This window comes from Girardinichthys multiradiatus, chromosome 22, assembly GCF_021462225.1.
Source record: "Girardinichthys multiradiatus isolate DD_20200921_A chromosome 22, DD_fGirMul_XY1, whole genome shotgun sequence".
Lineage (NCBI taxonomy): Eukaryota > Metazoa > Chordata > Actinopteri > Cyprinodontiformes > Goodeidae > Girardinichthys > Girardinichthys multiradiatus.
In genome coordinates this window covers 41595496-41622659 of record NC_061814.1, presented here as the reverse complement: position 1 = coordinate 41622659, position 27164 = coordinate 41595496, and the positions used below count along the sequence as shown (strand labels likewise).

The following is a 27164-nucleotide window of genomic DNA, read 5'->3' as shown; positions in this document are numbered from 1 at the left end:
TAACCAAACAAATTCTAAATAGTTCTACAAAAGGTTAAACACTGAAATGAAACGATGGCTTTTGGGATATAGAGAAGCCCAGATATTTGGGCTAAAACATGAATAGGTATTTCAGATTGTCTGGGATATAAATTTGTCTCTGTAGTTTGGTGGTACTTGGAGCATAATAAAAAGTTTGAGAATGACTCCTGTAGCCTGTAATGATTCGTATAGTTAATAAGAAAACGGGGTGACAAATTGCACTCAAGTTTGGCCCTTGAGTGCAATTTAAACGCGTCATTTTGTCCAGTCTTCTTCAGAACTCCTTAAACCCTGTCCCGAACATGCGTGGGTCGGGTCATGTGTCGAACCCCGGATTGTCAAAGGTGAAGCTTGTCTTGGTAGTCGGGATGACGTGGCCAAAGCCTGCGGAAGATGCGCAGAGTTCCTCCAACCACCGCCGGAGCCATCGCTTTCCACGCTGACTGGAGGCCGAGCACCACGTGACTCGTCTCGACCAATCCAGCGTAGGATCGGTGAGAACGTGCAGAGAGCATCCCTGAAAATTGCCTCTGTCGTACAACCAGGAAGAAGGTGGGATATTAGCCCAAAGAAGCTAACAAGCCTAAACTTTCTGCGTACTTTCACCAAAAATAATGGGCATTTCCCGGTGGAAGGTGGCAGCGGCGGCTTTCCTGGCAATAGTGGGCTCTTTATTACCTGTTGACGCGGACGAGCATGAGCACACGGTAAGACGGCGTTTAAATGAGGCCGACAGTGAGAGGGGGAGCGTTGAAAAATAATGGACGTTTATGCCGTGTGTGAGCTGCTAGCTGTAGCAGCAGAGGCTAGCCACGGTTCAGGAGACAGGATCTCAGACATGACAGGACTTAAGACCTGGCCTGTTGAGTGATAAATCGATACCTGGTGTGTTATTAAACAGAGAAGCATTCAGCTAGCCAGCTAACATGTAATCAATAAGCGGCTAACTGCTCATGCTAACTGTTAGCTTTTACAACACATCTTCCTCAGTAGCTTTCCGTTAGCACCGGTGGAATCTGCCCTCGCAACAGCAGCAGGCTAACATTAGTTAGTTGAGCAAATTTAAAGTACGTTTAGCGTTGGAGCAGATGTAAAAACGCAAAGAGGCTAAGCTGAAACACCGGTGAAACGTTGAGGCCTTTTGGTGTTTATTCTGCCACACGTTTAATTGGGCTCACACACTGTCTAGAAACTGTTCTTCAGGTCGTAGGCTGATTGATCCTGCTAAAAAAAAAGAAAACGTCCTCCAGGTATGAAAGCAGGTGAATAGACGGATACAGCGTGGAAGTCCACTTCCTTGAACGTAAGCACTCACGGCCAAGGCGTTGCACAGGTGTACCTAAATGTGATAACTGCTACATTTTTATTAATTTGCATTTCAATTCGAACACAATAGCCCTCTGTTATGGAATGAGGCTAGATCTTATGGTGGTTACTTTACACTAGGCATCTGTCAATATCAGATTCTCACTGTTTGAGTAAAATAATCACGATATCTCGGTATTTACATAAACCTTAAACAGAATGTACAACATGAACAGTTTTTGATGCCAAAAAGGAAGTATCTCTACCGGGCCTTTTGCTGGATTGTCAAAAATAACTTCATCAGTAAGAGCAACTAAATATCTTTCAAATATGACCCAGAATATGCGTCTATGTTAGAAAGTAAAACAGCTGCAGTGTTTTAAAGGCTAGAGTTTGAGGGTAGTTTATTTCCCTCAGTTCACATTGAAAACTGTGGGAAAGTTGTGACCCAAAAATAAAAAAAACCAAAACTTAAAGAAAACAGATATGGCTGAAACAATCAATGTACAAATTTTGAGGAATGTTTTCTCTCTTAATTGGTTAGAAAAACGTCTTGTAATTGTCCCATTTTGAGCCCAGTTGTCCTGTTTGTTACCAAATAATGAGCTGCTTTCACCATTAGAAACAGAGATAATTTGGCCTTCTATTAAAAGGCCATTCAGTCTGCATTCTTTTTTAATTAAAGCTTATTAAATCCTAAACTTTAGCTCTAAATTATTTCCAGTTTTGAATGAAATATGGATCTTACATGGGCCAATTAAGATATGCTCGCATTTATTTGCTTTAGAATAGAGGTACTAGAAAACGCTAACTGAGACCATTTGGTTGATTTAAAGATTTAAACTCGTTTTCAGTTAAATTAGACATGGTTTAGCAATAAACTCTGACTATATTGCTAATGGGAATTGACATAAATCAATAATGAGTGATGTTCTAGGTGTATTTACTTTACTTTGGCATTGGAAATACTCAAATCTTTAACTTTCAACACCAAAGGAAAAGCGTTTTTTTTTAAGGTGGCAGCACAGCCAGTATTGTAGTCACCAGTAAAGCTGTGTAACCAGCAGAAACAGCTTCCACACATTTTAAGCAGAATATATGCTCCTTATACAGTAGCCTCAGTGTCATAGGAAGGTATGAATGGGTTCATTAGTTGGGGTATCTGTTCAGGTAGGATTTACAGTTACCTGCCATTCGCAGCTCGCCAACTGTACTTTTCATACAGTGCTACCACACGAAGTTATGGGAGGTGCAACTTTAGTTTCCACAGTCACTGTTTCTGGGGTTTTTTTTTTTTTTTTTGCAACCATAAAGATTTCCAAACAGCCAAACTTACTTTGCTTACAAGAAAGGAGTAGTAGCATTCTTCCAGCCAACTGAGCAGCAGTGCATAGCACACTGATGCCTTCTTTACACTTTTATGCTTCTTTTTTTATTTAAACCTCAGTGTCACATCCTGCTGGCTCCTTACATTTAATGTAAAACTGTATCTAACGCTAAATATGTTGCAGGAGTGTATATTCTGAAACCCGATGGACTTGCAGAACAGGCAATATAGCATTTTTTGACTGCCTGGAATAAATCCCTTTGTTTTCCCTTCACAGTACACAGATAAAGAGGAGGTAGTTTTATGGATGAACACAGTGGGACCTTACCACAATCGACAGGAGACATACAAGTATTTCTCTTTGCCCTTTTGTGCGGGCTCCAAGAAGACCATCAGTCATTACCATGAAACACTCGGAGAAGCTTTGCAAGGAGTGGAGCTGGAATTCAGTGGCTTAGACATTAAGTTCAAAGGTTTGGCACAAATACATTAGTAAAACAGTTTATGTCACTTTATGTCTGCATGGTTGCTGTATGTTCCACATTTAATGGCACCTAATTAAAATGTTTTTTTCCTTTTATCTCTGCAGAGGAAGTCATGCAGACAACATACTGTGAAATTGACCTGGACAAACCCAAACAGGATGCCTTTGTTTATGCCATAAAGAATCACTATTGGTATCAAATGTACATAGATGACCTGCCTATCTGGGGTAGGTGATGCTGCTTTTTTACCTCTGGGTTTTGGTTAAGGCTGAAAAGTCTTGTGATTTTTAAATATTGCCACATTTTTGCCACCATTTCTTCCTCCTAATGTGGAAAAGATCAACCCAGTTAATTCCCCAGAGAGACTTGTTAGAATACATTCAATTGTGCATCGATTATCTTGCTCACATCACCTACTGTAGTTATTAAGCTGCAAGGCGGTGCTGTTTACTAGTTAATTACTACTTAATATGAAACTTTTAGAACTTTAGTAAATGTAAGATTTAAAATTTATTTAGGATGCAGATTATTGCAGTTTATCAGAATGTGCCACAGCAACATCCCATTAGTATATTCACCTGTACAGAATAGCTTTGCTAACACATAACATGTACTATTAGAAGGATATTAATGAGTCCCTGTAGTTGCAGACACATCTTGGGTCTTTTCCTCTTCAGGCTGAATCTGTGGTCGCCTGCATATTTTCAGACAGTTTTTCTTTTGCAACAGTAGCTACCACTCCTCCGGCTGATTAAACATCCACCTGTGTGTATGCGGATGTTTCATGCAGTGGGTGGGGCTCCAATATTTACTCTCCTGCAGTTTAAGCGTTTACACATTAGTAGTCACATCTGAGATGGTTAGATCTTTTTAGTTGGAGCTTTTAGCAGTCTAATTGCATCTGGTCATACAGGCGGATTCAGTTGTCTACAGTTCGGTTGGATTCAAGTCATGTAGCAATGCAATAACATTCAGTTTGGTCTCCTAAGAACTCTTCTATCTATGGAAGCCCAGCTGATTGTATTGACTTTGCAGCCATCCCTCCTTTGGAGCAAGCATGATGGTATATGCACAAGCTCAATAACAGCAGACCTTCATTTTATTACTTTGTGACCTTGTGAGTTTGGAGAAATACTAACTACAGTGTTATAAATTTGATTCACTTCAAACTGAAGGCAAGCTGCCTCCCTGGGTGATTATCTGGAAGAACACTGTCTATGTTCTAAATGTCCACCAGGTTTAGCATAGAAGTATTTTCCTGTACCTTTTTAATAATTCTATAACTGGAAGCTAAGTAACATTTGATACCCAGCGGCAAACCACTTTTAGGGTGTATTAAACTATTATTAGAACATATTTTCCAGGGAAAAAATCCAGGCTAAAGAACAGTTGTAACATTAACTTGTGAAATAACTTGCAGACCGTTCGATAATGACTGAGAGTTTCAGTTTTACACATAGCTTTTGTTAATTCTCCAGCAGAGGAGTACATCTAGTTTTACAAATTTAACACCAGCGGTGCCACGAATTGCTGTTGTTTTTTAAATGAATCTGAGTACTAAACTAGTAAAAAGGTTACCGTTTAGCACAAAATAAAATGTAAACCAGTATTTGCATGAGCTGCACTGTGGTGAAGTTGTTAGCACTGTTTCCTTGCAGCAGGAAGATCCTGGCTTCAAATCCCAGTTGGGGTCTTTCTACATGAAGTTTCCCCATCCTCCTGAGTTTGTGTGATTCTCATTGGGTATTCTGGCTTTCTCCCCAGTCTAAATTCATGCATGTTGGGTTAATTGGTCTTTGTAAATTGATTTTAGATGAATGTGTGCATGCATGGTTGTTTGTCTTGTGTTTCTCTCTGTAACGCTGTGATGGACTGGCGACTTGTGCAGGGGGTAACCTGCCTCTGGCTCGTGAATGCTGGAGGTATTGACCTGACCCCTCTGACCCTGTGTGCATTAGGCAGGTTTAGACAATTCAAGACTTCCACTTTAAAGTATAACATGCAAACTCAAGCACCGCTAAAAAAGTGAAAAGAACCAATCATTTATATCTTTACAAATAAGTGTCAAATATGATTGAACTAAAAATAAATAAAACAGTTCAGTCAGGAGTGCAGGTCCAAAGGGAAGAATGTTTTTCTGTTAAACCCTTTTATTTGTTTTAGTGGAGACTAGAACTTACAGATGGATATAGAAATTAAAAACTACCAACTCAATTAAATGTTATTAAAACAGAAATCAAATTCATTTGGTCAGCTGCACAAAGTCTGCACATAAACACGTTCAAACAGAGAGTTAATCAGTCAAATTCTCATTCATCTGTAGATGCTCATTCAGGAACATGGAGCAGAAAGGCAACCGCAGTGCATCCAGCAGCTTAAATGAAGCTAATGGTAGCTTTACCAGGAGGAAAACCTCTTCTGTTAAAAACCTTTAAATAAAGTCATAAAAATGTTGATGTGGGCGGATTAATATTAATATAATTTACATGCGTTATGTTGAGTAGAAGCAGCGGTTCTCACGTCCTGACCAACAGTGGCATGCTAGTTAAAACTAGCAGTTCCCACATGTCCATTTAACCAGTTTTATAAGCAGCAGATGTATAACTCCATGCATGTTGTTGTGTTTAAGGCATTGTCGGCGAGGCAGATGAAAATGGAGAAGAGCACTACCTGTGGACATACAAAAAACTGGAGATCGGTTATAACGGCAACAGAATCGTCGATGTAAATCTGACGAGCGAAGGCAAAGTCAAACTCATGTCCAACACCAGGATTGCTATGTCATATTCTGTGAGTACTGAATGGGCCTTTTTATATAGTATGCAAATTCTCCACCTTGTGATGTCATTAGACTCAGGAAATGTAAGTACAGTTATTTGTCGTGACAACGCACCATAGTGAGTTCACGAGAGCTGAACTAAACCATGACTCTGCCCTATTTTTAACATTTTATACAGAAAGTGAGGATGGTTAAGGTTAATGTCTTATTTAATTGATTCTGACCTGTTGCTGCAGTAAAATATGTAGGTTTGTGACACACTGAACTATACTTAGGCTAATCATTAGGATACTGTTGAAGATTAATAAACGGAAAGATAGATTTGTAGGGCTTTATATTTAATTTCTGGACTGGTAACTGCTTACATGAAGGATTCATGTTGCTGCATATTAAGCCATTTATATTTAAGTACATGTGGTCAGTGACAACCGCGGGTGCGTCTCATTTCTCTGGGGAACTTTGTAACAATTAGCTCTATAACTGCTGAGGGATGGAGGGATAACCCTGGGAAAAATGGGTTCAGCCTATAAACACATGCGTTTGTTCCTGCCCAGGTTAAATGGAAGAAGTCGGATGTAAAGTTTGAGGACAGGTTTGACAAGTACCTCGATCCATCCTTCTTTCAGCACAGGGTGAGTAAAATGTCTTTTACGGTTTCCTTGTGTTTCATGTCAGCATAGATGTGTTGATGCATCAGTAGATGCAACAGAACCATCAGCTGTTAGTGAGACAGGAAGTCACTCTGACTGATTTTTAACAGACAATTTCTTAAAGCAAAACCCTTTTTTGTTTCTTTCGTCGTAACAAAGCTGCTTTTGAGTGGTTGAAGTTAACATTTAACTAACCGGTTTTGACTTAAATTACTTTTTATTTCTATGTTTATGTAACGTTTTTTTGCTTTTAGATTCACTGGTTCTCCATCTTTAACTCCTTCATGATGGTCATATTCCTGGTGGGACTGGTGTCCATGATTCTGATGAGAACCCTGAGAAAGGATTATGCTAGATACAGCAAAGAGGAAGAGATGGACGACATGGTGAGCTTCTGTTGATCTGTCTGGCTTAAACTTGTGTTAACATGTTGGTTTTCACTTCATCGTGATGTGAGGAGCGTTGCTCAGCTTTCTGTTGCTGTGTATCAACAGGACAGAGATCTTGGTGATGAATACGGGTGGAAGCAGGTGCACGGAGATGTGTTCAGGCCTTCGAGCCATCCTTTGATCTTCTCCTCACTCATTGGCTCCGGCTGCCAGATCTTCTCTGTCTCCTTCATTGTCATTGTTGTGGCGATGGTGGAGGATCTGTACACAGAGTGAGTAATTGGCCTATGAATGAAGTGGTGTTTAAGGAACGGGTGTTTCGAAGTTTAAAGAGGAACTAAACCCCAAATCAACTTTTTATGCAGATAATGCAGATATAAACTGGGCCTTAATGGTACTATCTTTATGTTACTGTGCTATTTTTTTTAATGTGATGTAATCTCGTTTAATTCTGTAATATTTGTCCTAAAACCGTCTTAGTGCTGCCCTCTTGGGTTGAACGGCGGTTACTGCAGTTGAATTTTCCTCTTGATTCAAACGGTAAAGCTTGGTCCGGCGTTAGGGTCAAACCATCTTACTCCGACACGTTGCTGTAGCAAGTCTGGTGTTGGAATCGTTCCTCCACTGTCGCAGCAGCGCCGGCTTTGGGCCTTGCCGAGTCAGCGCCGTGAGCCAGCAGCTCGAACTGATAAGGCTCAGCTTTTAATTGGTAATCGATCACTTCCTGGTTAAATATGACATGAGACAGAGGTGTATTTCTTTCAGCTATTGGATGCCAGGCTGGACAGGGACCCAGATGGATCTGGACCTCATGCATAGTGAGAGGAGGTGGTATGGGAGGTATAAAATCTCCAGAATGCACTGTTGAGAGAACTGAAGCAAACGGTGGCATCCCAGGGTCACCATGTCTCCATAACAAGCATCAGATACGGTCTACATGCCAACAGGTTGTTTGGAAGGCATGTCAGTAGAAAGCCTTTCTGCCCTACCATCACAAATATAAACTCCACTGGGGCTTTTAATTGGAACTGTGTGCTTGGCCGTTCAAAATAGGATTATGTTCGCTGTCAAGTATGGTGGAGGATCCTTGATGCAGTGGGCCTGTTTCTCCTCTGAAAGGAACCTTGTTAGATTGGATTGCCTCATGAACTCTTTAAAATACCAGGATCATTTGTAATAAAACAGCTGACAAAAAGGATGGTGCGAAGGATTGACAGCAGGGGTAGCAACAATGGTGGCTGCCTTGATATGTAAATATTTTATTTCTTAACATGTGAAATGGTTCACCAGACACAAATTCAGCCTTCCTTCCTGGTCCTCTCTGACCCCAGACCTAAATCTGGTAAAAACCCTGTATGTTGAGCTGCAGAACATCAGAAAGGAACCAGAACTCAGGAACCAGAACCAGATTTACAGAGAGGCTCTCTTTATGCTCCAGTCTTGAAAGTGAAATGTTAGAGCAATAGATTAAGTCGTGTTCTTTTTACCAAAGCGGTTGTTTAACAAGTAACCACATAAGTGGTTACTTGTTAAAAACAATTATTAAAGATGAACTTATTTTAAGACTTTTTACCCATCTTTACCAGGGGTGCCAATAAATGTGGTTGCTACTGTAGATGTTAGAAATGGGGAAAACCGCAGAAAATGAGGTTAATGTCTGAATTTAAGGCAAGCAAACGTTAAAACTATCAATAGAATTTAAGTGGAAGAAAATTCAGACACCATGAGAGGAGGGTGTGTTCACAGGGCTGAACTCTCACCTCTGTTCTCTGCAGGAGGGGCTCCATGCTCAGCACAGCTATTTTTGTTTATGCTGCAACCTCTCCTGTCAACGGCTACTTCGGTGGAAGTTTGTATGCAAAACAAGGAGGTAATAAAACATCAGCGCATTAGATTGTGTTCCCAATAAGAAGACATTAAATCAGTTGAATGTGATTTTTGTTTGGATGTTTTAGGCAGAAGATGGATCAAGCAGATGTTCATCGGGGCCTTTATGATCCCAGCCATGGTGTGCGGGACGGCCTTCTTCATCAACTTCATCGCCATCTACTACCACGCCTCCAGAGCCATCCCATTTGGGACCATGGTGAGGGTTTTACATTGCAACACCCAAAAGGAATTTAAATTTGAAGCTTGCAGTGTTGCGGTTTGCTGCGACCCGATTAAAGTAGCGGGATTAGAACATTTGGTTGAGGTGATAAACAGCAGAAGTAATGAAGCCACTGGACAAGCTGTAAACGAGTGAACGCTGTTTTTTAATGAAAACAGTTCCAGCATATTAAAAACATTTAACATGACATTTTCTGACTTCATTCTGTTAACTACTAACAGCTGTTCCAAGGCCCGACCCGGCGTTCAGTAGGTGTCATGTAAGCTGGGCAGCCAGGTCTCAGAGTCAGATTAGTTATACAATGCCTTTCAAAAGTATTCACACCCCTTAAACCTGTCCACCTTTCGTCTCATTAAACCATAAACCTGCATCTATTTATAATTGTTTTTTTTTTTTATGACAGATCAACACAAATTACTTAATAACTGGGACGTACATGGAAACAAAAAGTTGTATTTAAACCCCTTTACTCTAATATCACCTTCATGTCATCTATTCACAAAATCTTACCCCCTGATGTGTAAATCACAACGGAGACGGATCTGTTCATTCCATCATCTGAACACGGAAACAGCGGGAAAGACCGCAGACCTACCAAGACATGGCTGTCACCCTAACCTGACAGGCCAGGCAAGGAGATGACTAATCAGTCACATCAAACATTTGAAACAAGGTGCTCTGATCAGAGGAAACCAAAAAAGGTTCAACTTTTTTGTCTAGGGCCAGAAATATTGTTGAGAAGATAGATGGAGCACAGATGTTGGCCTTCCAGCAGGGACAACGACCCTGAACATACAGCCAGATCTACAATGAAGTGGTTCAGATCAAAGCAGGTTCATGGCCTAGTCAAAGTTGCTTGAAAATCAACGTTTTCAGTATCAATAATTGTCATCCCAAAGGGGGCAATTAGTTTTACAGCCAGAGGCAGAAACATAAAAACTAACTGCAACATATCCAAAACCTAATGTTCAGACACCCTCCATCCAGTCTGACTGAGCTTGACTTATTTTTGGAAACAAATGGGCAAAAAGCTGGTGGAGACAAAAGCCCAAAGAGTTGCAGATGTAACTGCAGTAAGAGAAGATTCCACCATGATTGGAGCCTTTCTGGCTGAATATAAATGCAGGCCACAGATTGTTTATGTAGAAAAACGTTTTAAAAAACCATTTTTCTTCTACTTTAGAGAGCAGATCATGTTGTGTTGGCTTATCACATCAAATCACAATATATTAGAGTTTGTGGTTTTAATGTCACAACATGTGAAAAGGTTTGAGGGGTGTGAATACTTTTCCGTTAACTGTTGTACGAGGCGGCTTATGGATGATGAACTGTGTAATTCATTGCAATCATGAATAAGTCAGAATCATTTCAGCCTAGATTTTCTGCTTGGTAAATTAATACAGTTGATTTTATTTCATGAAGGAGCAGGAAACTGGAGGTGAGCTGCTCAGTGGGACGGTTGCAAGAATGTTCTGGCCTGGCTGCGTGCAGTTTGCGTGTTCTCCAGTGCATGCTTGGGTTTTCTCCTGGTTTCCCCCCACCGACCAGAAACATCCATGTTAGATGATTTGGCTGTAGGGGTGAATGTGTGCATGCATGATGGTCTTTATGTGGCTTTCTGATGGACTGGCGGTCTGTCCGGGTCTATGTGGTCAGATTGATTGGATTCTTTATTTCTGTAGAGAAATTGGATCCGTTTGTCTTGCAAAGTGGTCGTGGAGGACATTTGTCACTGAATTGGTTCTATATGAGGTTCGGTAGCCACTGGTCTCAGCCTGGTTGTAGGGACTTCCAGCAGAAACGGGCCGTTAGCTAACCTAAGTGACGTGGCTGGAGTGTGATTGTGCAGTAGTTCGGAGAGATGTTAAGGTTCCAATCTGTTAAAAGATTTAAGAACAGAAACATCTTGCAGCACTGGAAGCCAGCGATGTGAAGCCAGTATGGGTGATTTGTGGTCCTACCTGGGAGAAGACGGGCTGCTGCATACTGCACCAGCTGCAGGTGATTTTACTCCAGTACTGGTTATTTATTCATTAGTGTCCAAACAGTTGCTCTTTTGTGTCAAATCATGAAAAATCAGGTACAAAGGTGCAAATAATGGTTAGATACTTTAGACAGATTTTTTCACTGAACTGTGTGTTTATCATGCTTGTATGATTCCATTAAATTAGCATAACGTTTCGCTCGACACCTTGAGGCTGCTCCTCCATTCACGCAGTTCTCCACATTGTCTCACGCCTGTGTTTGTTTCTTCCTATAAAATCCATCTGGTTGTAGATGTTGGATTTGATGACGCATCGTAAACGGCGCCAGGAGTCGGCGGCGTGCTGCGTATCTGATTACTTCGCCGCCAGCTACTGTGAAAATTGATTTCACTTTCTCTGCTTTGTCTAAGCGGGGAGTCAGCAGGGAGATGATACGCTGCGTAAACTTCACATCTGGCGTATTAATGAAGCCGTTTCTGCTGTTTACGCTGAGGTTGATGTACAAATATACGGCTTTGACCGAGTAAAATATCAGTGATCAGTTTACCTGCTGATCTCTTGTTTGCAACCACCACTGTCACTGTTTGTCGCCAGCCTTTGGTAAACCAAGGTCCCTTTAACCCTTTAGTTGTCTTTATATAACTATATATGAAACAATACAGCCAATTTAAGCTCTAAACAGAAATATATGTGAGCCAACTGAACAGAAGCCATTTCCTTTCTTCTACAGGTTGCTGTCTGCTGTATCTGCTTCTTTGTCATCCTGCCTCTGAACCTTGTGGGAACAATTTTGGGAAGAAATCTGTCCGGTCAGCCAAACTTCCCGTGCCGAGTGAACGCTGTGCCACGGCCGATCCCCGAGAAGAAATGGTGGGTGTGGAGCGATACGAGCACGGCCCCATTTGGTGGCGTTCAAGGAGCTGAGGCACATTAGCACATACGTTAATGCATGGTCAAAGTACGGCTGGAACCATCGTGTTTTATAAAGTCTGGTTGTGGCTTGCAGTGCCTTGCAAATGTATTCATACCCCTTGAACGTCCTTCACATTTTAGCATTTTATAACCACAAACTATAAAGCACTTTATTCTGATTTTATATCATGCAGTAATGCAACATAGTTCAGTATAGTTGAGTGGAAGGAAAATTATACGTGGCTCAAGTTGTAGCAAAATGTAGTTTGACAGTGTTGACTCAGGAAGGCTGAATACAAATGAACTTTTCTGGTTTTTATTTTGAAAAATGTAATTTAAAAAGCCATCATCATGCATCATTTTCCATCCACTTCATAATCAAACAGTACTTTGTTGGTCTATCGCATAAAATCCCAATAAGACCTTTTGTTTGTGGACAAAACGTGAGACGCTGTTTTTGTCTGACCTGCTGGCTCTAAGCACCAACTGCTGCTTTTCATTGAAGGTCATGGGGTTTCCCTGAAGGAAAGCCTGAACGCTGGAGGAAAAACAAGCATCTTAATGTGTTGAATCTTGTTCTGTCTCAGGTTCATGGAGCCAGCTGTCATCGTGTGCCTCGGAGGGATCCTGCCCTTTGGTTCCATCTTCATAGAAATGTGAGTGTTTCCTGAGAGACTGAAGCAGTTTCTCTGTTAGAACATCTGCTATACAGACTCGTTCTGTCCTCCTCTGTCAGGTACTTCATCTTCACATCCTTTTGGGCCTACAAAATCTACTACGTGTACGGCTTCATGATGCTGGTCCTGGTGATCCTGTGCATCGTCACGGTGTGTGTCACCATTGTGTGCACATACTTCCTGCTCAACGCTGAGGACTACAGATGGTAAACGTTGTCACACGTCTGATCTGACTTGGCAGCTTTTTATTTCCTGGCATATTTTATGTGATGTTTTTGCTTGTTTCATGTTTCCAGGCAGTGGACGAGCTTCCTCTCTGCTGCATCTACTGCGGTTTATGTTTACATGTACTCCTTTTACTACTATTTCTTCAAAACTAAGTGAGTTATGGTTGCTTTGTTGATGGCAAAGTGATAGAAATGTCAACTAAAAATGGAAAGGGAAGTCCAGCAGTAAGTGATGTTTTCTCCTCGTGTTTCAGGATGTATGGGTTATTTCAAACATCCTTCTACTTCGGCTACATGGCCGTGTTCAGCACTGCTCTAGGAATCATGTGTGGTGAGTTTGTGGTCTTTAATTTAAACACTAAAATGTCACAAAGTGAAGTTCAGGTTCAAAGCAAAAGCAAAATTTAACTGTGATTAACATTAGTTGCAGTTTCTAATTAGTGTTTATCTGAAGGATCTGTAACTCGGATATTTTTAATGTAATATTTATTTTAACTGATTGCTTCTTCTTACCTGTTAGCTCAGTGAACTATTTCAAGGTTTATAAGTCTGTTAAAAGTATGAACCTATAGGATAGAAATGTGGGCCTGCTGAAAGGTATGTCCATATAATGGACAGTCTGTCCACTCAGTACTTGTTCTTGGCTCCTTTTGCATGAAATACTGCATCGGTGCGGTGTGGCATGGAGGCGATCAGCCTGTGGTTCTGCTCAGGTGTGATGGAAGCCCAGGTTGCTTTAATAGCAACCTTCAGGTCATCTGCATTGTTGGTTCTGGTGTCTCTCATCTCCTTCTTGACTCCATAGATTCTCTGTGGGGTTTAGGGTCAGGCCAGCTGGTCACATAATCAGCTTTTGGTACCTTTAGCAGTGTGGGCCGGTACCAGGTTCTGCTGGAAAACGAAGTCGGCATCTTCATGAAGCTTGTCAGCAGAGGGAAGCAAGAGGTTCTGTAGGGTTTCCTGTTAGAAGGCTGCGTTGAATTTGGACTTGATGAAACAGAGCAGACCAACACCAACAGACCATCACTGACTGGAAACTTCACGCTGGACCTGAAGCAGCTTAGATTCTGTCCCCCTCCACTCTTCCAAATGAAATGCCAAAAGTGTCTCAACTCCAGGGATGTGACGGGTCAGCCCAGGTTCTGGATATGTTGGTGTCTGGTGGCTCCTGAAGGCCGGACTTGTGAATCTCTTTTGTTTCACAATCACTTCTGTAGTTGTGATACTGAAAGAAATAATATTTTGGAGGATGTTTGAGAGGCACCTGCATAAAATAAACACCTGTTAAGTGTATTAGCAGCACAGCATCATTCCTTTCTGTTGCTCTGATCATCATGGAGCAAAGAAAAGTTAATTATTTGGATTGTTGCTCAGGTGGAGAGCCTGCAGCTGGCTGCTTTAAGGATCATAACTTTACCAACTGTAGTTTTAAACAGTGTAACCTTATTGCCCCCCCCCCATCAGACTCTGTTTTTGCAATTGTTAATATTTCTAAGCAATATTTATCTCGTATGACAGCTCAAAATCCAGAAGCCTTCTTTTAGCCAGCTGACCAGCAGTGTGCAGGAACAGGTGGGGGAGGGGGAGCACTGTTTAGTCTATGCTCCATACAGCGTGATCTTGTATGAAGAGGATGGTAGGAAATGTGTGGGATTTTAGAACCCCAACATTTTTAAGATTTAGCCAATGGCTACTCGGATGTACTCCACACAACCCCCATTTTCCAAACAGTTTGATGGTTAAAGAGAACCCACCTACACTATGTAGAGGTCAAAAACATTTCCTTCTCACCGTGGTTGTATAAAGGCTGCTCTGGTCCTTCCAGCGGATATGTTTTTTACATCTTTTTGTCCAGCGCCGAGCTGACTCGTTCTGCAGTTTTCTTCCTTCTGCTCAGGTGTTTATTACATGTCCTCGGCAGTAATCACTCTGCAGCGTGTTGTGAAGATCTGACGTAATTCAATCACTTTCCAGGTGCTGTTGGCTACATGGGAACAAGTGCCTTTGTGAGGAAGATCTACACAAATGTGAAAATCGACTAAGGAGCGTAGCAGCTGCGCAGGGAGTTGACAGATTCACCCACGTGTTCTGAACGACGGCAGGCACAAGTCATTCTTTATTACTTTCCTTCTTGCAGAGAGATTGTGGGAATCTCTCTTTGTACAACATAGTTTGTTTTGCTTTTTTTTTTCTCCATTTTTCTGAATGAATTACAACACCGTGACTTTAAGAGGAAATCTGTGGAGATGTTAAACACAAGGTTTTATTTCGATATCAGTTGCTTTCCTGAGGTTGGGGTGAATGTTTAAAGCCGACCTCTCCTTCCCGACCCAGACCCACCTGAGACTACATGATGTACATTGATGGAGTAGTGTAGCTCTCTTCAGTGAAGAGGAAGCGTTCGGAAACCCTTGGTTCTGTTGGTGTCAGAATATTCAGGAGCTGGGTTCGTCATCGTGTTCTGACTTATTTCTACTTTGTACTCTTGGCAGTCATCACTCGAAGTAATGCCCCCCCCCCCCCTTTCGGCAGTTTAATTCCCCGCTCCAGAAGCAGTCCATCCAGTCGGTGAGATTTTAGTTCTGCTGTCGGTCGGGTTCCTGTCCGGACGAGCAGAGACACTGAGCAGCAGCTGAGGTGCAGGAACAACTGATTTCTTTTCAATGGCTGTTTGATGTGATCCCATTTCCAGGTTAAGTCTTGTTTTCTAAATGTTTGGGATGAATGAAGTCTACTTGTAAAGATAATATATGGATGGGGTGGCGTGTATATAACCTTAATAATGTACCTTTTAGATGTAGATCGCAAATGTATTTTCGTTGTACAGTTTTACTACAGGGTGTGTTTTTTTTTTTTTAATTTGATTTTTACTGAATCCTTTAGTTAAATTGATTTTAGTTTGGTGCTTGGGGTGGGGCTGGTGGGCGCTGTTACAGCTTGCCTGAAGTTGCATGAAGTTTTCACATTAACCATCTTTTTATCCAATTCTGCCTCCACTTCTTCTTCTCCCCCTTTTTAATTCTTCCGTTTTCAAAATATGAAGCCACATTTTACTCCACCTCAACTTTTTTTAGGGACACGTTTTTATTTGGATTTAATTTTGTTCAAAAGCTTTAAAGAGGCTCCACATCTTTCCATAAGCTCGCGTTCTGTTTCCCGAACCTGAAACATGGTTTATCTGAAGGAACGAGGCCGTGCTTTGTTTCTGCAAACATACTGTACAAAGTAAAGTTTATGTACACCTAAAACTAGATGTTTCCATCACCACACTGTGCTGCAGAGTGTTTCTGATGCCCCTCTCCCTCCATGTTGTGTAAATACAGTATGTACCCTACTTGTATGAGAAGTGGCAAATGCCTTTTTTTTATTTCCAGTTCTCTCCCGCTTCGGTTGATTTTTGGCACTTCATGTTGTGTACCAATGTCAAACATTTTGAACCTGCATATTAACATGCTGTAAAAAGAAAATAAACATGTTTATGTACAGGGTTATTCAGTGTGGTTTTTATTTTGTCTTGTAGTGAAATGGGGAGATGCAGGATCAGAAAGGGTCACCAAAGCCAAGAGCGTGTTAAACAGATTTATTGTTGATTACAGAAGCTTTTATTGTCTGCAGTATTCACTGTTTCTGCCGACAGCGCTGTGGACCATTAGTTGACTTTTTCAAAGTACTCCTTTGATCCTTCAGGGGTCGGTTTGATCTGGAAAAGAAGCAAAGAATTAGACGACATGGCGGCGCTCACTTAAATACATTTATTGGGATTTTGTGATAAACCTGACTAGACATAAAGTAGTGCATAAGTGAAGTGGATATATAAGAGATGCTCACTTTCAGATCAAGTGGCATTCATTTGTATTTAGCCCATTTGGTTCTGATAACCCTTGAATAAAATCCAGTACTACCAGCTGCCTCTGTGTTTAATTTTAGCCTTGGTTGATTTACAGGTCCTTCTCAAAATATTAGCATATTGTGATAAAGTTCATTATTTTCCATAATGTAATGATGAAAATTTAACATTCATATATTTTAGATTCATTGCACACTAACTGAAATATTTCAGGTCTTTTATTGTCTTAATACGGATGATTTTGGCATACAGCTCATGAAAACCCAAAATTCCTATCTCACAAAATTAGCATATTTTATCCGACCAATAAAAGAAAAGTGTTTTTAATACAAAAAACATCAACCTTCAAATAATCATGTACAGTTATGCACTCAATACTTGGTCGGGAATCCTTTTGCAGAAATGACTGCTTCAATGCGGCGTGGCATGGAGGCAATCAGCCTGTGGCACTGCTGAGGTCTTATGGAGGCCCAGGATGCTTCGATAGCGGCCTTTAGCTCATCCAGAGTGTTGGGTCTTGAGTCTCTCAACGTTCTCTTCACAATATCCCACAGATTCTCTATGGGGTTCAGGTCAGGAGAGTTGGCAGGCCAATTGAGCACAGTGATACCATGGTCAGTAAACCATTTACCAGTGGTTTTGGCACTGTGAGCAGGTGCCAGGTCGCGCTGAAAAATGAAATCTTCATCTCCATAAAGCTTTTCAGCAGATGGAAGCATGAAGTGCTCCAAAATCTCCTGATAGCTAGCTGCATTGACCCTGCCCTTGATAAAACACAGTGGACCAACACCAGCAGCTGACACGGCACCCCAGACCATCACTGACTGTGGGTACTTGACACTGGACTTCTGGCATTTTGGCATTTCCTTCTCCCCAGTCTTCCTCCAGACTCTGGCACCTTGATTTCCGAATGACATGCAGAATTTGCTTTCATCCGAAAAAAGTACTTTGGACCACTGAGCAACAGTCCAGTGCTGCTTCTCTGTAGCCCAGGTCAGGCACTTCTGCCGCTGTTTCTGGTTCAAAAGTGGCTTGACCTGGGGAATGCGGCACCTGTACCTCATTTCCTGCACACGCCTGTGCATGGTGGCTCTGGATGTTTCTACTCCAGACTCAGTCCACTGCTTCCGCAGGTCCCTCAAGGTCTGGAATCGGCCCTTCTCCACAATCTTCCTCAGGGTCCGGTCACCTCTTCTCGTTGTGCAGCGTTTTCTGCCACACTTTTTCCTTCCCACAGACTTCCCACTGAGGTGCCTTGATACAGCACTCTGGGAACAGCCTATTCGTTCAGAAATGTCTTTCTGTGTCTTACCCTCTTGCTTGAGGGTGTCAATAGTGGCCTTCTGGACAGCAGTCAGGTCGGCAGTCTTACCCATGATTGGGGTTTTGAGTGATGAACCAGGCTGGGAGTTTTAAAGGCCTCAGGAATCTTTTGCAGGTGTTTAGAGTTAACTCGTTGATTCAGATGATTAGGTTCATAGCTCGTTTAGAGACCCTTTTAATGATATGCTAATTTTGTGAGATAGGAATTTTGGGTTTTCATGAGCTGTATGCCAAAATCATCTGTATTAAGACAATAAAAGACCTGAAATATTTCAGTTAGTGTGCAATGAATCTAAAATATATGAATGTTAAATTTTCATCATGACATTATGGAAAATAATGAACTTTATCACAATATGCTAATATTTTGAGAAGGACCTGTATAGCTGGAGGAGCAGCAAGAAGAAAGCCACTGTTTGACAACTCATGTATAAGTTATGGAAGAAGCTGATCTGGTCCCATGAAGCCAAACACTGTACCCTGTACAGAGAAACATAGTGGTGGCAGCACCATGCTGTGGGGATGCTTTTCTACAGCAGGGACAGAGAAACTGGTTAGAAGGGAGGTGGAAGATGGAGGGAGCTGAATATAAGACAACATGATGGAGGCTGCAGAAGACTGGAGTGGAGGTTCACCTTCCTTCCATCAGGACAGAGGACCAAAACTACAGTAGGATGGTTTAGATCAAAGTGTATTCATGTGTTACAATGGCCTAGTCAAAGTCCAGACCTAATCCAACTGTCAAGATGCCCAATCTGACTAAAGCCTTGCAGCTCTAACTGCAGCAAGAGATGGTTCACTCAGAGGGGCTGAAGGTCACTCTTCAGATTTTAATTAGGACAATATGGCAACAACCGTACATCAATATTCCATTTCACCATCAAGCACTACGTTGTGTCTATCTCGTACAATCCCAATATGTTGGTGGTTGTAACAGGATAAAATATGGTCCTGGTACGTTTGCAGGGCTTCAGTCTGCTGTACCGTCTATCTAGACAACTAAGAACTTGCATACAACTTTACACACGACTGAATGACCTCAGCAGGTCATCAAGGTCAGAAAACACGTTAACATCTTATTAACACGCTGCTCTGTTGGAACAGGGAAATGCCTGAAACTTGCCATCTACAGGCCTGTATCAGCACTTTATTTTTTACATTAGGCTGTATTAGAAATTATTTTAATTATTAGCAATTAAGTGTGCAAAATAAAAAATATAGGTAATACAAATGTGTTTTGCTTGTAATGTGCCTAGTTTAACCACCACCTCCTTCCAGCAGGGGGTGCTATGAAGGGCACACTGCAGTCTAGGCTGCCTGTGCAGGGTCTATAAACTTTGTTAAAGTAACCAGCTAACTAAAAATGAGCTCAGCTGAACAGCTTTTAACAATTTGGCTTCAGGTCTGCATCTAAACGTGAAACTTGAGTCTTGGGATTAAACGCGTCCAACCAGAGCTCCAGCTGAACTAATTCAATCATTTCAGCTATTCCAAGGGAGACGGAAACTATTTTTAGGATCTAAATGTTTTCCTGTACAACCCTTCAAGCAATAATAAAGGCGACGAAGCCAGAAGATGTCGGAACGTTTAGCTGATGTTCTGTATGGACCTGCAGCGTTCCCAGAGTACTCACTGTTGGGGACTTCGGGGTCCAGCTGGCGGGACAAACCTCTCCATGCGTCTCAACAAACTGGAATGCCTTCACCAACCGTAGAGTCTCTTCTACACACCGACCGACTGGCAGGTCGTTGACACTCATGTGTTTCACCACACCGTTTGGATCAATGATGAACAAACCCCTGAAGCACAATACAGCAGCGATTGTTGGATACAGTTGAGGTTCTGTACAGTCACCTGCAAAAGGTATTTATACCACTTGGCCTTTTTCAGATAACTAAATACTTCAATGTGTTTTATGTGGTAGACCAACATAGTATTCCGGCGCTGTTATTAGTTTGCAGAACTGTTTGGGGTATAGATCAGCTTTGCACAACTAGAGACAGCTGGACTCTATTTACCAGTCAGGTAACCTCTGAAGGTAACTGGTTGAGAATTAGATCTGAAAGGGTTGAATTTTTTTCCACCTCACGATTCAGCACCACATAAAATATGTCAACGTTTGCTGTTGTAACATCAGATAGTTTAAAGGGTATGAAAACTTTTGCGAGGGACTGTGTAATATTTCACTGCATCAATATAAAGCATGATGATGAGACAAGTTAAAGGTGTGTGTGTATAATTATATTATCCAAACTGCATTAGGAGTCCTAATAAACGAGCCCACCTCAGCGCGATGCCCGGACCCTCGAGAAGAACCCCGTAGTCTCTGGAGATTTGCTTGTTGAGATCCGACAGTAACGGGATGTGGATGTTTCCTAAACCTCCAGCCTGGCAAATCCACACGAACACGTTAATCGTTAAACCAACTACATCCATGTTGTTACTGGTGCAGGTCCAGTTTTACCTGCATTTCACATCACATCCCAGCTAGCAGTCCTAAATCATTACCTGAAAGACACCTGGATCATGTGTGCGTTTGTGGAGTCATTTTCAAGCACGCACCTTTCGTGGGGTGTTGATCCAAGCCAGGTGGGTGAAGTGAGAATCCACTGACACTCCCACCACCTCACAGTTGATGTCATGAAACTCGCTGGCCTTGTTGCTGAACGAGATGATCTCCGTCGGGCACACAAACGTGCTGCAGACCAGCAAACAGAGAAATTAAGAGTGAAACCCCCATAAACCCCCTCTGCAGATCATGTGTGTCTTGGACCCTCGTCTTGTTGGAACAGAACCTTGTCCCATTTCAACCCTCCGTCTCTTAATCTGAGGTGAAGAATTTGGAGGTAGCCATCCTCCATTATTTAAATCTACTTTGCCCAATGCGCTGGTACCACTGGCAGTGAAACAGACCCTCGGTTCCTGGGTTGTTCCTGAACATCAAAACCATTTTCCTTCCAGCTGAAGCATTAGACGGTTGAAATTTGGAGACAGTTATATTTCCAAAAGGACAATGGTCAAAGAAACTCGTGTAAACTGGTTTTGGGAAGGATAAACTGGGCTAATAACAAGCTTCTGGACTGGTTCTGATCACAGCTACATTAAAAATGTGTGGATGATTGTTAAATCAGTCCCAGGAAACCAACCAGTTTATACAAACTGCCATTTCTGCTGAAAATGCTCAAATATCCATCCTGAATGAATCCAGATGCTCATTGATGGTCATAAACATGTGGTTAAGGTCAAATTGGCTAAAAGGCTAATTAGTGAGGGTCTAACTGAGCCTGTATGTATAGTTTCGACCCTGTGTGGATCAGAGAAAACCCACAATAAATTAGAGCTTGTCAAGCCAGTTCCTATTTTTAAAATCATTGACGGTTTAGGTGATTCTGGCTTTTCTGCCAGCGATGAAGGATTGTAAAGTTCTCACCAGCTCTGCATCTTTACATCTTAAATCCCCTTTTCTCACAAATACTCACAAGTCCAGCGGGTAGAAGAAAAGAACGAGGAATTTCCCCTTGAAGTCCGCCAGACTCAAGTCCTTGAACTCCCCGTTGTGGACAGCTGTGGCCTTAAAGTCCGGAGCCGGCTGAGTGACAGCAGGGGCCCATCTGGAGATGCCTGATAAACACAAGTCAAACGCTTCTTACTCATGCATCAGTGAATGCTGTAGATGTGTCCAACGGCTCTCTTTGTTCTCCCTCTCCGTTGGACATGCATCAGTGCAAATTATGGCTTTGTGTAGAAATCAGCAACGTTTTTATATAAGACCCTAAAAAATCTGTTCTGGATGAATCGAAAAATATTTGTAACACACTTAGCTAATTTTTGCTATAAACTCATTTTAATACATTAAAACAATCAGAATTAATCTTTTTGTGGGTTTTAAAAGACTGAAACAAACTTTTACAAGAAAAAAAAAACACTTTAATCTGTAGATAGATACAATTTCAGGCAAAAATTAAGACAATTACCAAATCCTATTAAAAAAATAAAGTACAGCTAAATGACAAATGGTTAAACCGTGTTATTCTGTGGCAGAATTTTATGCAGATATTTAAAGAAAACACAGAGGGAAGCCTCCTGTTGCCTTCATAGATCATTACTGTTACCACGAGTCACTGTGGGGGGGGGGGCTCTGAAGCAACAGGCTGCAGACTCCTGCTTCAGACATTAAAACTCAACATTTACAAAAGCCAAACCCTCTGAGGACCGCTGCTTAAGACGTAGCTGAACTGCTTAATAAGCTGGGTGTCAGGATCAATGAGCAGCTGACCTTTAAAGATCGTGCGACCTCCGTCGCTTGACCATGCCGCTTCACATTGTTAAACGTAACCAGCTCCTTGGGGAAAACCAAGCAGCTGGGGGTGGATTTACCCACCATGCTGACAGCAGAGAACATCCAGGGAACTGAGTTAGGATCTGGGTGCTTACCTGAACCACAGACTGGACTGGAGTCACAACAAACTGCTCTTTACAGGAAGGGTCAGAGCAGGATCTAACTGACTCTCACTCTGTGGTGGCATCAGCCATCTTCTATGGTGTAGCATGTTAGAGCAGCGGCTTATCTACAGCTGAGAGTAGTAGGTGGTTAGATAAGCTCATCAGGAAGTTTCAGCTCTGTCCTAGGATGCCCCCTAGACAGAAGGACTCTGGCAAAAATAACATCACTGTTGGACAAAGTCTCCCACCTAACGCATGGACCTGCTGCTGAACTGGAGAGCTCTTTCAGTGACAGACTGCTGCATCCTAGGTGCACAAAGGAGTGTTATCACAGGTCCTTCCTCTCCGCAGCTGTCATTATAACCATAACTGCTCCGAATAAACTCAATTAGAGTTTACATCCATGCAGATTTTTGCAGTTTTTTCCATGTCTTAAACAGTCTGTTTTATGCATTTACACACATGCACATTTTGTACATTTTCTATTAGCCTACTAAGTAGCACATGTCTTTGAATCTGAGCATTCTATTGCTAATAACTAAACTGTGTACTTTTTCCCTTTCTTTACAGCCTCTTATTCTTATTTTATTTTTATATGTTTTACCTTGGTGTGAATCTGCAGGCTTCCATTTGCCTTCTACTTTGCTGTTGTTACACCTGAATTTCCTCACTGTGGGGCAACAAGGGATGTCTCTGTTCTAAAACAAGAATTGGGTCAGGTCCCACTAATAAGAACCACCTGACATCTAAGGCGTCTGCCTGAGTTTAAGCTGTGTTCATGCTGAGCTCTCAAGGCCTGTTTGAGACTACAGATAACGCCTTCTGTTAATGGTGGATGAATTCAGCAGTGTCCGTTTTTGGACCAGGTTCTAAAATGACTTGGATCAAAAAGTACACCAGAGATTTCACAAGAACATTAAATTAGTAGGTGTTTAGTTTATGGGTGTCTTACGTTGTTGTGGAGGAATTTTTACAACATGGCCTCAGTTATCGGTATTTTAGGCATTTGTTGTACGTTGGTGTCACATCTGATAATACTTTGGTATGCCTTGCACTCATTGGTCAACCAAATGACTGCAAAACAAGCCCAAATCACCCCCCATGCCTAACAGTGCTCTGGTTTAAGCTCATCTCTGCTAGAGTCATATGCAAACCTAAGTAGAGCGTCTGTACTCTTCTTAGGGAGAAGATGTTTTCTCCTGGATACCCACCTTTAACATGCCCACTGAGACCAGTAGAGTAACATGTTCTTGTCTCATGACGCATCTGACCTTAGACTGGATTTGTGAGGACTGCCACTACTCTATGAAGAATGATGGATTTCCAGTCCTCAAGGGCCAGTTTCCTGCAACGTTTGGACGTGTTTCTGCTTCAACTCAGTTGAATCAATTAATTAGGTCACTAGCAGGGTTCTGGAGAACTTGACTGCATACTCGGGATTTAGCCCTTTGATTCAGGCGTGTTGGACCAGGGACACATCTTAAAGTTGCAGGAGGCCGGTCCTTGAGGACTGGAGTTTGACACCCCTGTTATAACTCCTGACAGGCAGTAACAATTGCTTCTTTTTGGCGTTTCCACCTTGGCATTGTATTAAGACACACTTGGAAAGTTCCTCTTAGATCCTTTAGGAGCAATAAGGTTGGACTTTTTTTTTTAAACTTAGACTTCAACAGACAATGACAGAGTAGAATATATTGTGCTGCACGCTTGAAGTTAGATTTAGATCCTTTTAGAACCCGGTGAACAACAGCTTTATAATGGCAAGATCTGGAAAAGCACTTAATTAAAAGAGATCACTAACATGTTTTCACAGTTGTAGAAGGAGCAATATTTATTCTTGGACACTGGTAGTGGTGTGATACATACTGGTGGAGAAAGAGGATCTCTGAAGGGCAGGAGCAGAAAGGACCCTCGCAGCACCACCAGCTCTATGTTGACAAGCAGCTGCAACTCTCAACCCACCAGCTCCAACCCGAGCCTACAAAATAATAATAAAGATTTTAAAATATAAATGAATTTAGCAGAACTGGAACACAAAAAAAATCTACCAACTGTGATCATTATTTTCTAATCTGTTTTCACTTCTCTTTATATGTTCAGCACTATATTATATTAAAGTTGGTATCTCACTAACAGTGAGTCTGCAGCTGCCATTTTGGCCCTGATTATTAGATTATAATTACCCAGCTGGTGGCAACTCCCCTGAAAAGCAGCTTTCTATTAGCTATTGCAGATTGGATTTTCAGGAATCCCCATAATTAGCATAAAGGAAACAATGTCAGCGACAATGACGGGGCTCGACGTCAACATTTTGCTCCGTATCTGAAGATGAGTAGATTTGCTTAGAATGAACGGTCCGTTAGTCAGTGCCAGACTTAGATTTTCCCCATTAATGCATCAAAAACATGTCTGTAGCCTTTAATCATGTGCATCAAAGTCCCTGTTATTGATTACTGCCTTTATAGACTAAAAACGATGGGAGTTCTTAGTTTGAATGCATTTAATGAATAGGTAAAAAAAAAAAAAAAATCAGATTTCCAAGGATTTGACTGGCCAATCAGATTTGAGCCGATTAAGGAAAAACTGGCTGATTCGGATCACTAGTCTGGTGTGTCTCATGCAACAATGTTCTCAGTTGCTTGTTTTAATGGGTAAAAGATGAAAATGTTGTTTTTAGCTAAATAAGGGGTATTAAAACTCAGTTAAGAACATTTATTGACTTTTTAATGACAACAAAAAAAAAAACCTGTGATTTTAGGTAAGAGCCTTTCATTAGTTTCGATGTTAATCGAGGGACAAACTGCCCATATTCTACTGCCTTCAGGGCAATATTTAAACAAATGTAGAAAATATGGCAACCTTATTTTTAACATATGCTAATGTACATTAAGCCATATAAATTACCTGACAATTTACCTTAATTTTTAACCTGCATCTTGACTTTGGCATCATATAAAAACTCTTAATACTTGCTCAAATGAAGCCAGACAACTATTTTAAAAGAGCATTTTTCAGTGCACATTTACAAATAAATTAGCGGGGTATTTTTACAGGTTTGTAAGTGTTCGCATGGAGCGCCCGCGAACCAGAGGTTGGCAACACAGAGTCAAATTCAAACATACGCAGGGCATGAACCCGCTTCTAAACGATTTAAAATGTATTTATCAAGACGTTCTGCTGACATGTGTTCATTCCTATCCCCTGAGCTGTAAACCGAGGCGGAATAAAGCGGACAGACAGTCTGAACTGACAGAAATACGGAGTTTTACTCACAGAGGTGCGAAGCAGTCTGGCAACGGTGGCCGCCATGTTGGATTATGTCACAACAGGAGGGCGGTTTGAACTTTGAACCGGTCATTTAGATCACAAATCTACAATTTAGAGAGTAAAACAAAAAATAAACTAATCACCCTAACAGTTTCCTGTCAGTATCCCAAACAATATAAAGCGATAAAACATTTAACACGACACAGTTTGTGTGTCGGCCATGCTGCCTTCAGGTGCTCCTTCAGACCTTTGGTGTATTTAAAAGACATGTCGTTGGTCCTTAAAAATTTAGGGCTACTCCAATCCTTCAGAGATCTCTTTCATGTGCAGTCCTTTAGCTTCATTAATAAACAAACTATCTTACATCATGTAGATTGATGAGTTCCAGTGTGTGGGCAGCAAGTGATAGTTGAATATAAAACTCAAATACACACATTACAAGCAATATTAACCAAAAATGAAAATAAAATGTCAAAGTTAAAAAACTTTATAGCTATGAAAAAAATTAAGCTTATATCCATATCCAGATATAGATAATATGTTAATGTTTAGCTTTCAAAGGTCACAGATGGTTTTATCACGTTTTTAAATTATGTTGGCAGTTTGGAATATGTTTTTAAAAATTTATTTTTATGTAATGATTATTCTTTTAATATATATTTTGTTTTTTATTAAAAAAAATTATTTAATTATTATTAGGTATGTAAACAAATGCCTAACATCTTAAACAATGGTCTTTGAAGGGTTTTGTTTCGGCATATAATAAAACATTAAATGAACAAAAGTATCTAGAAGTATTTAAATCATTAAACACACAAGTAAATATTAAAATGGCAAAATCATTAATTTATTTAGACTTTGAATTCATTATGTGTTAAAGCCAAATTTAACTGTTTCAGTGTTCATGTATTTATTTCCTAATTCTTCAGCTACATTTCATCATGCAAGAATTCAAACTGTCACTAAAGTTTGTAAAATAGACCCGAACATCTTATTGAGTAACCTAAGAAACAAAATAATCTGCTGACTAGTTAACTTGTCTTTACCACTGACTCTGAAGGGTAAGGCTGGCAGATTTAATTAATTCCTTATATGCTGCCAAACAGGACTATGAAGTAATTATGTACCAAAAAATAAAAATTTAAATTATTATATATGGATTTAATAATAGTTTTTTCATTTATTTCATTATGCATTTAATAAATTGTTTTTAAGTTTTAATGTATTGAGGTATTTGATGTATGTAGACAATTTCCAGTTTTATTTAAACTGTCTAATTAATTTAACAATTTATTAAAGCAATTAATATGGGCTAATTTAATCCCGCGATACCATCAATGTGTGCTTCAAAAGTATATCATTTCACAGCTCTGTTATCTCCTATGTTTTTGAATGCGCCATAACAGTCCCGCCTACT

At 41.0% G+C, this 27164-nt stretch overlaps 2 protein-coding genes across 2 annotated transcripts; one reads left to right on the top strand and one right to left on the bottom strand.

Moving 5' to 3' along the window:
• The first annotated feature begins 499 nt into the window (after positions 1 to 499).
• tm9sf3 (transmembrane 9 superfamily member 3) lies at positions 500 to 16358 on the top strand. Its single transcript, XM_047351480.1, has 15 exons — positions 500 to 728; positions 2931 to 3126; positions 3243 to 3365; positions 5768 to 5928; positions 6472 to 6549; positions 6822 to 6953; positions 7062 to 7228; positions 8732 to 8826; positions 8912 to 9042; positions 11782 to 11921; positions 12551 to 12619; positions 12700 to 12846; positions 12937 to 13020; positions 13122 to 13198; positions 14842 to 16358. The coding sequence occupies exons 1-15, from the start codon at positions 636 to 638 to the stop codon at positions 14907 to 14909; spliced, it is 1761 nt and encodes a 586-aa protein (XP_047207436.1). The 5' UTR covers positions 500 to 635; the 3' UTR covers positions 14910 to 16358.
• Positions 16359 to 16432: 74 nt separating this feature from the next.
• On the bottom strand, positions 16433 to 25951 carry prdx3 (peroxiredoxin 3). Its single transcript, XM_047351481.1, has 7 exons — positions 25754 to 25951; positions 24347 to 24458; positions 21517 to 21658; positions 20600 to 20735; positions 20322 to 20425; positions 19671 to 19836; positions 16433 to 16567 (listed from the first exon to the last, which is right to left on the bottom strand). Exons 1-7 carry the CDS (start codon positions 25787 to 25789, stop codon positions 16517 to 16519), a joined length of 747 nt encoding a protein of 248 aa, XP_047207437.1. The 5' UTR covers positions 25790 to 25951; the 3' UTR covers positions 16433 to 16516.
• Between the last annotated feature and the right edge of the window lie 1213 nt (positions 25952 to 27164).

What these genes read in the sequence shown, in the direction of transcription:
- tm9sf3 (XM_047351480.1), top strand. Translation starts at nt 636, where the DNA reads ATGGGCATTTCCCGGTGGAAGGTGGCAGCGGCGGCTTTCCTGGCAATA. An exon ending in GTGGAGGATCTGTACACAGA is followed by an intron (nt 7,229 to 8,731) that starts GTGAGTAATTGG and finishes TGTTCTCTGCAG; the next exon opens with GAGGGGCTCCATGCTCAGCA. An exon ending in TGCTCTAGGAATCATGTGTG is followed by an intron (nt 13,199 to 14,841) that starts GTGAGTTTGTGG and finishes ATCACTTTCCAG; the next exon opens with GTGCTGTTGGCTACATGGGA.
- prdx3 (XM_047351481.1), bottom strand. Translation starts at nt 25,789, where the DNA reads ATGGCGGCCACCGTTGCCAGACTGCTTCGCACCTCT. An exon ending in GGATCAACACCCCACGAAAG is followed by an intron (nt 20,426 to 20,599) that starts GTGCGTGCTTGA and finishes TGGATTTGCCAG; the next exon opens with GCTGGAGGTTTAGGAAACAT. An exon ending in GGTCCGGGCATCGCGCTGAG is followed by an intron (nt 19,837 to 20,321) that starts GTGGGCTCGTTT and finishes ATTGTGCTTCAG; the next exon opens with GGGTTTGTTCATCATTGATC.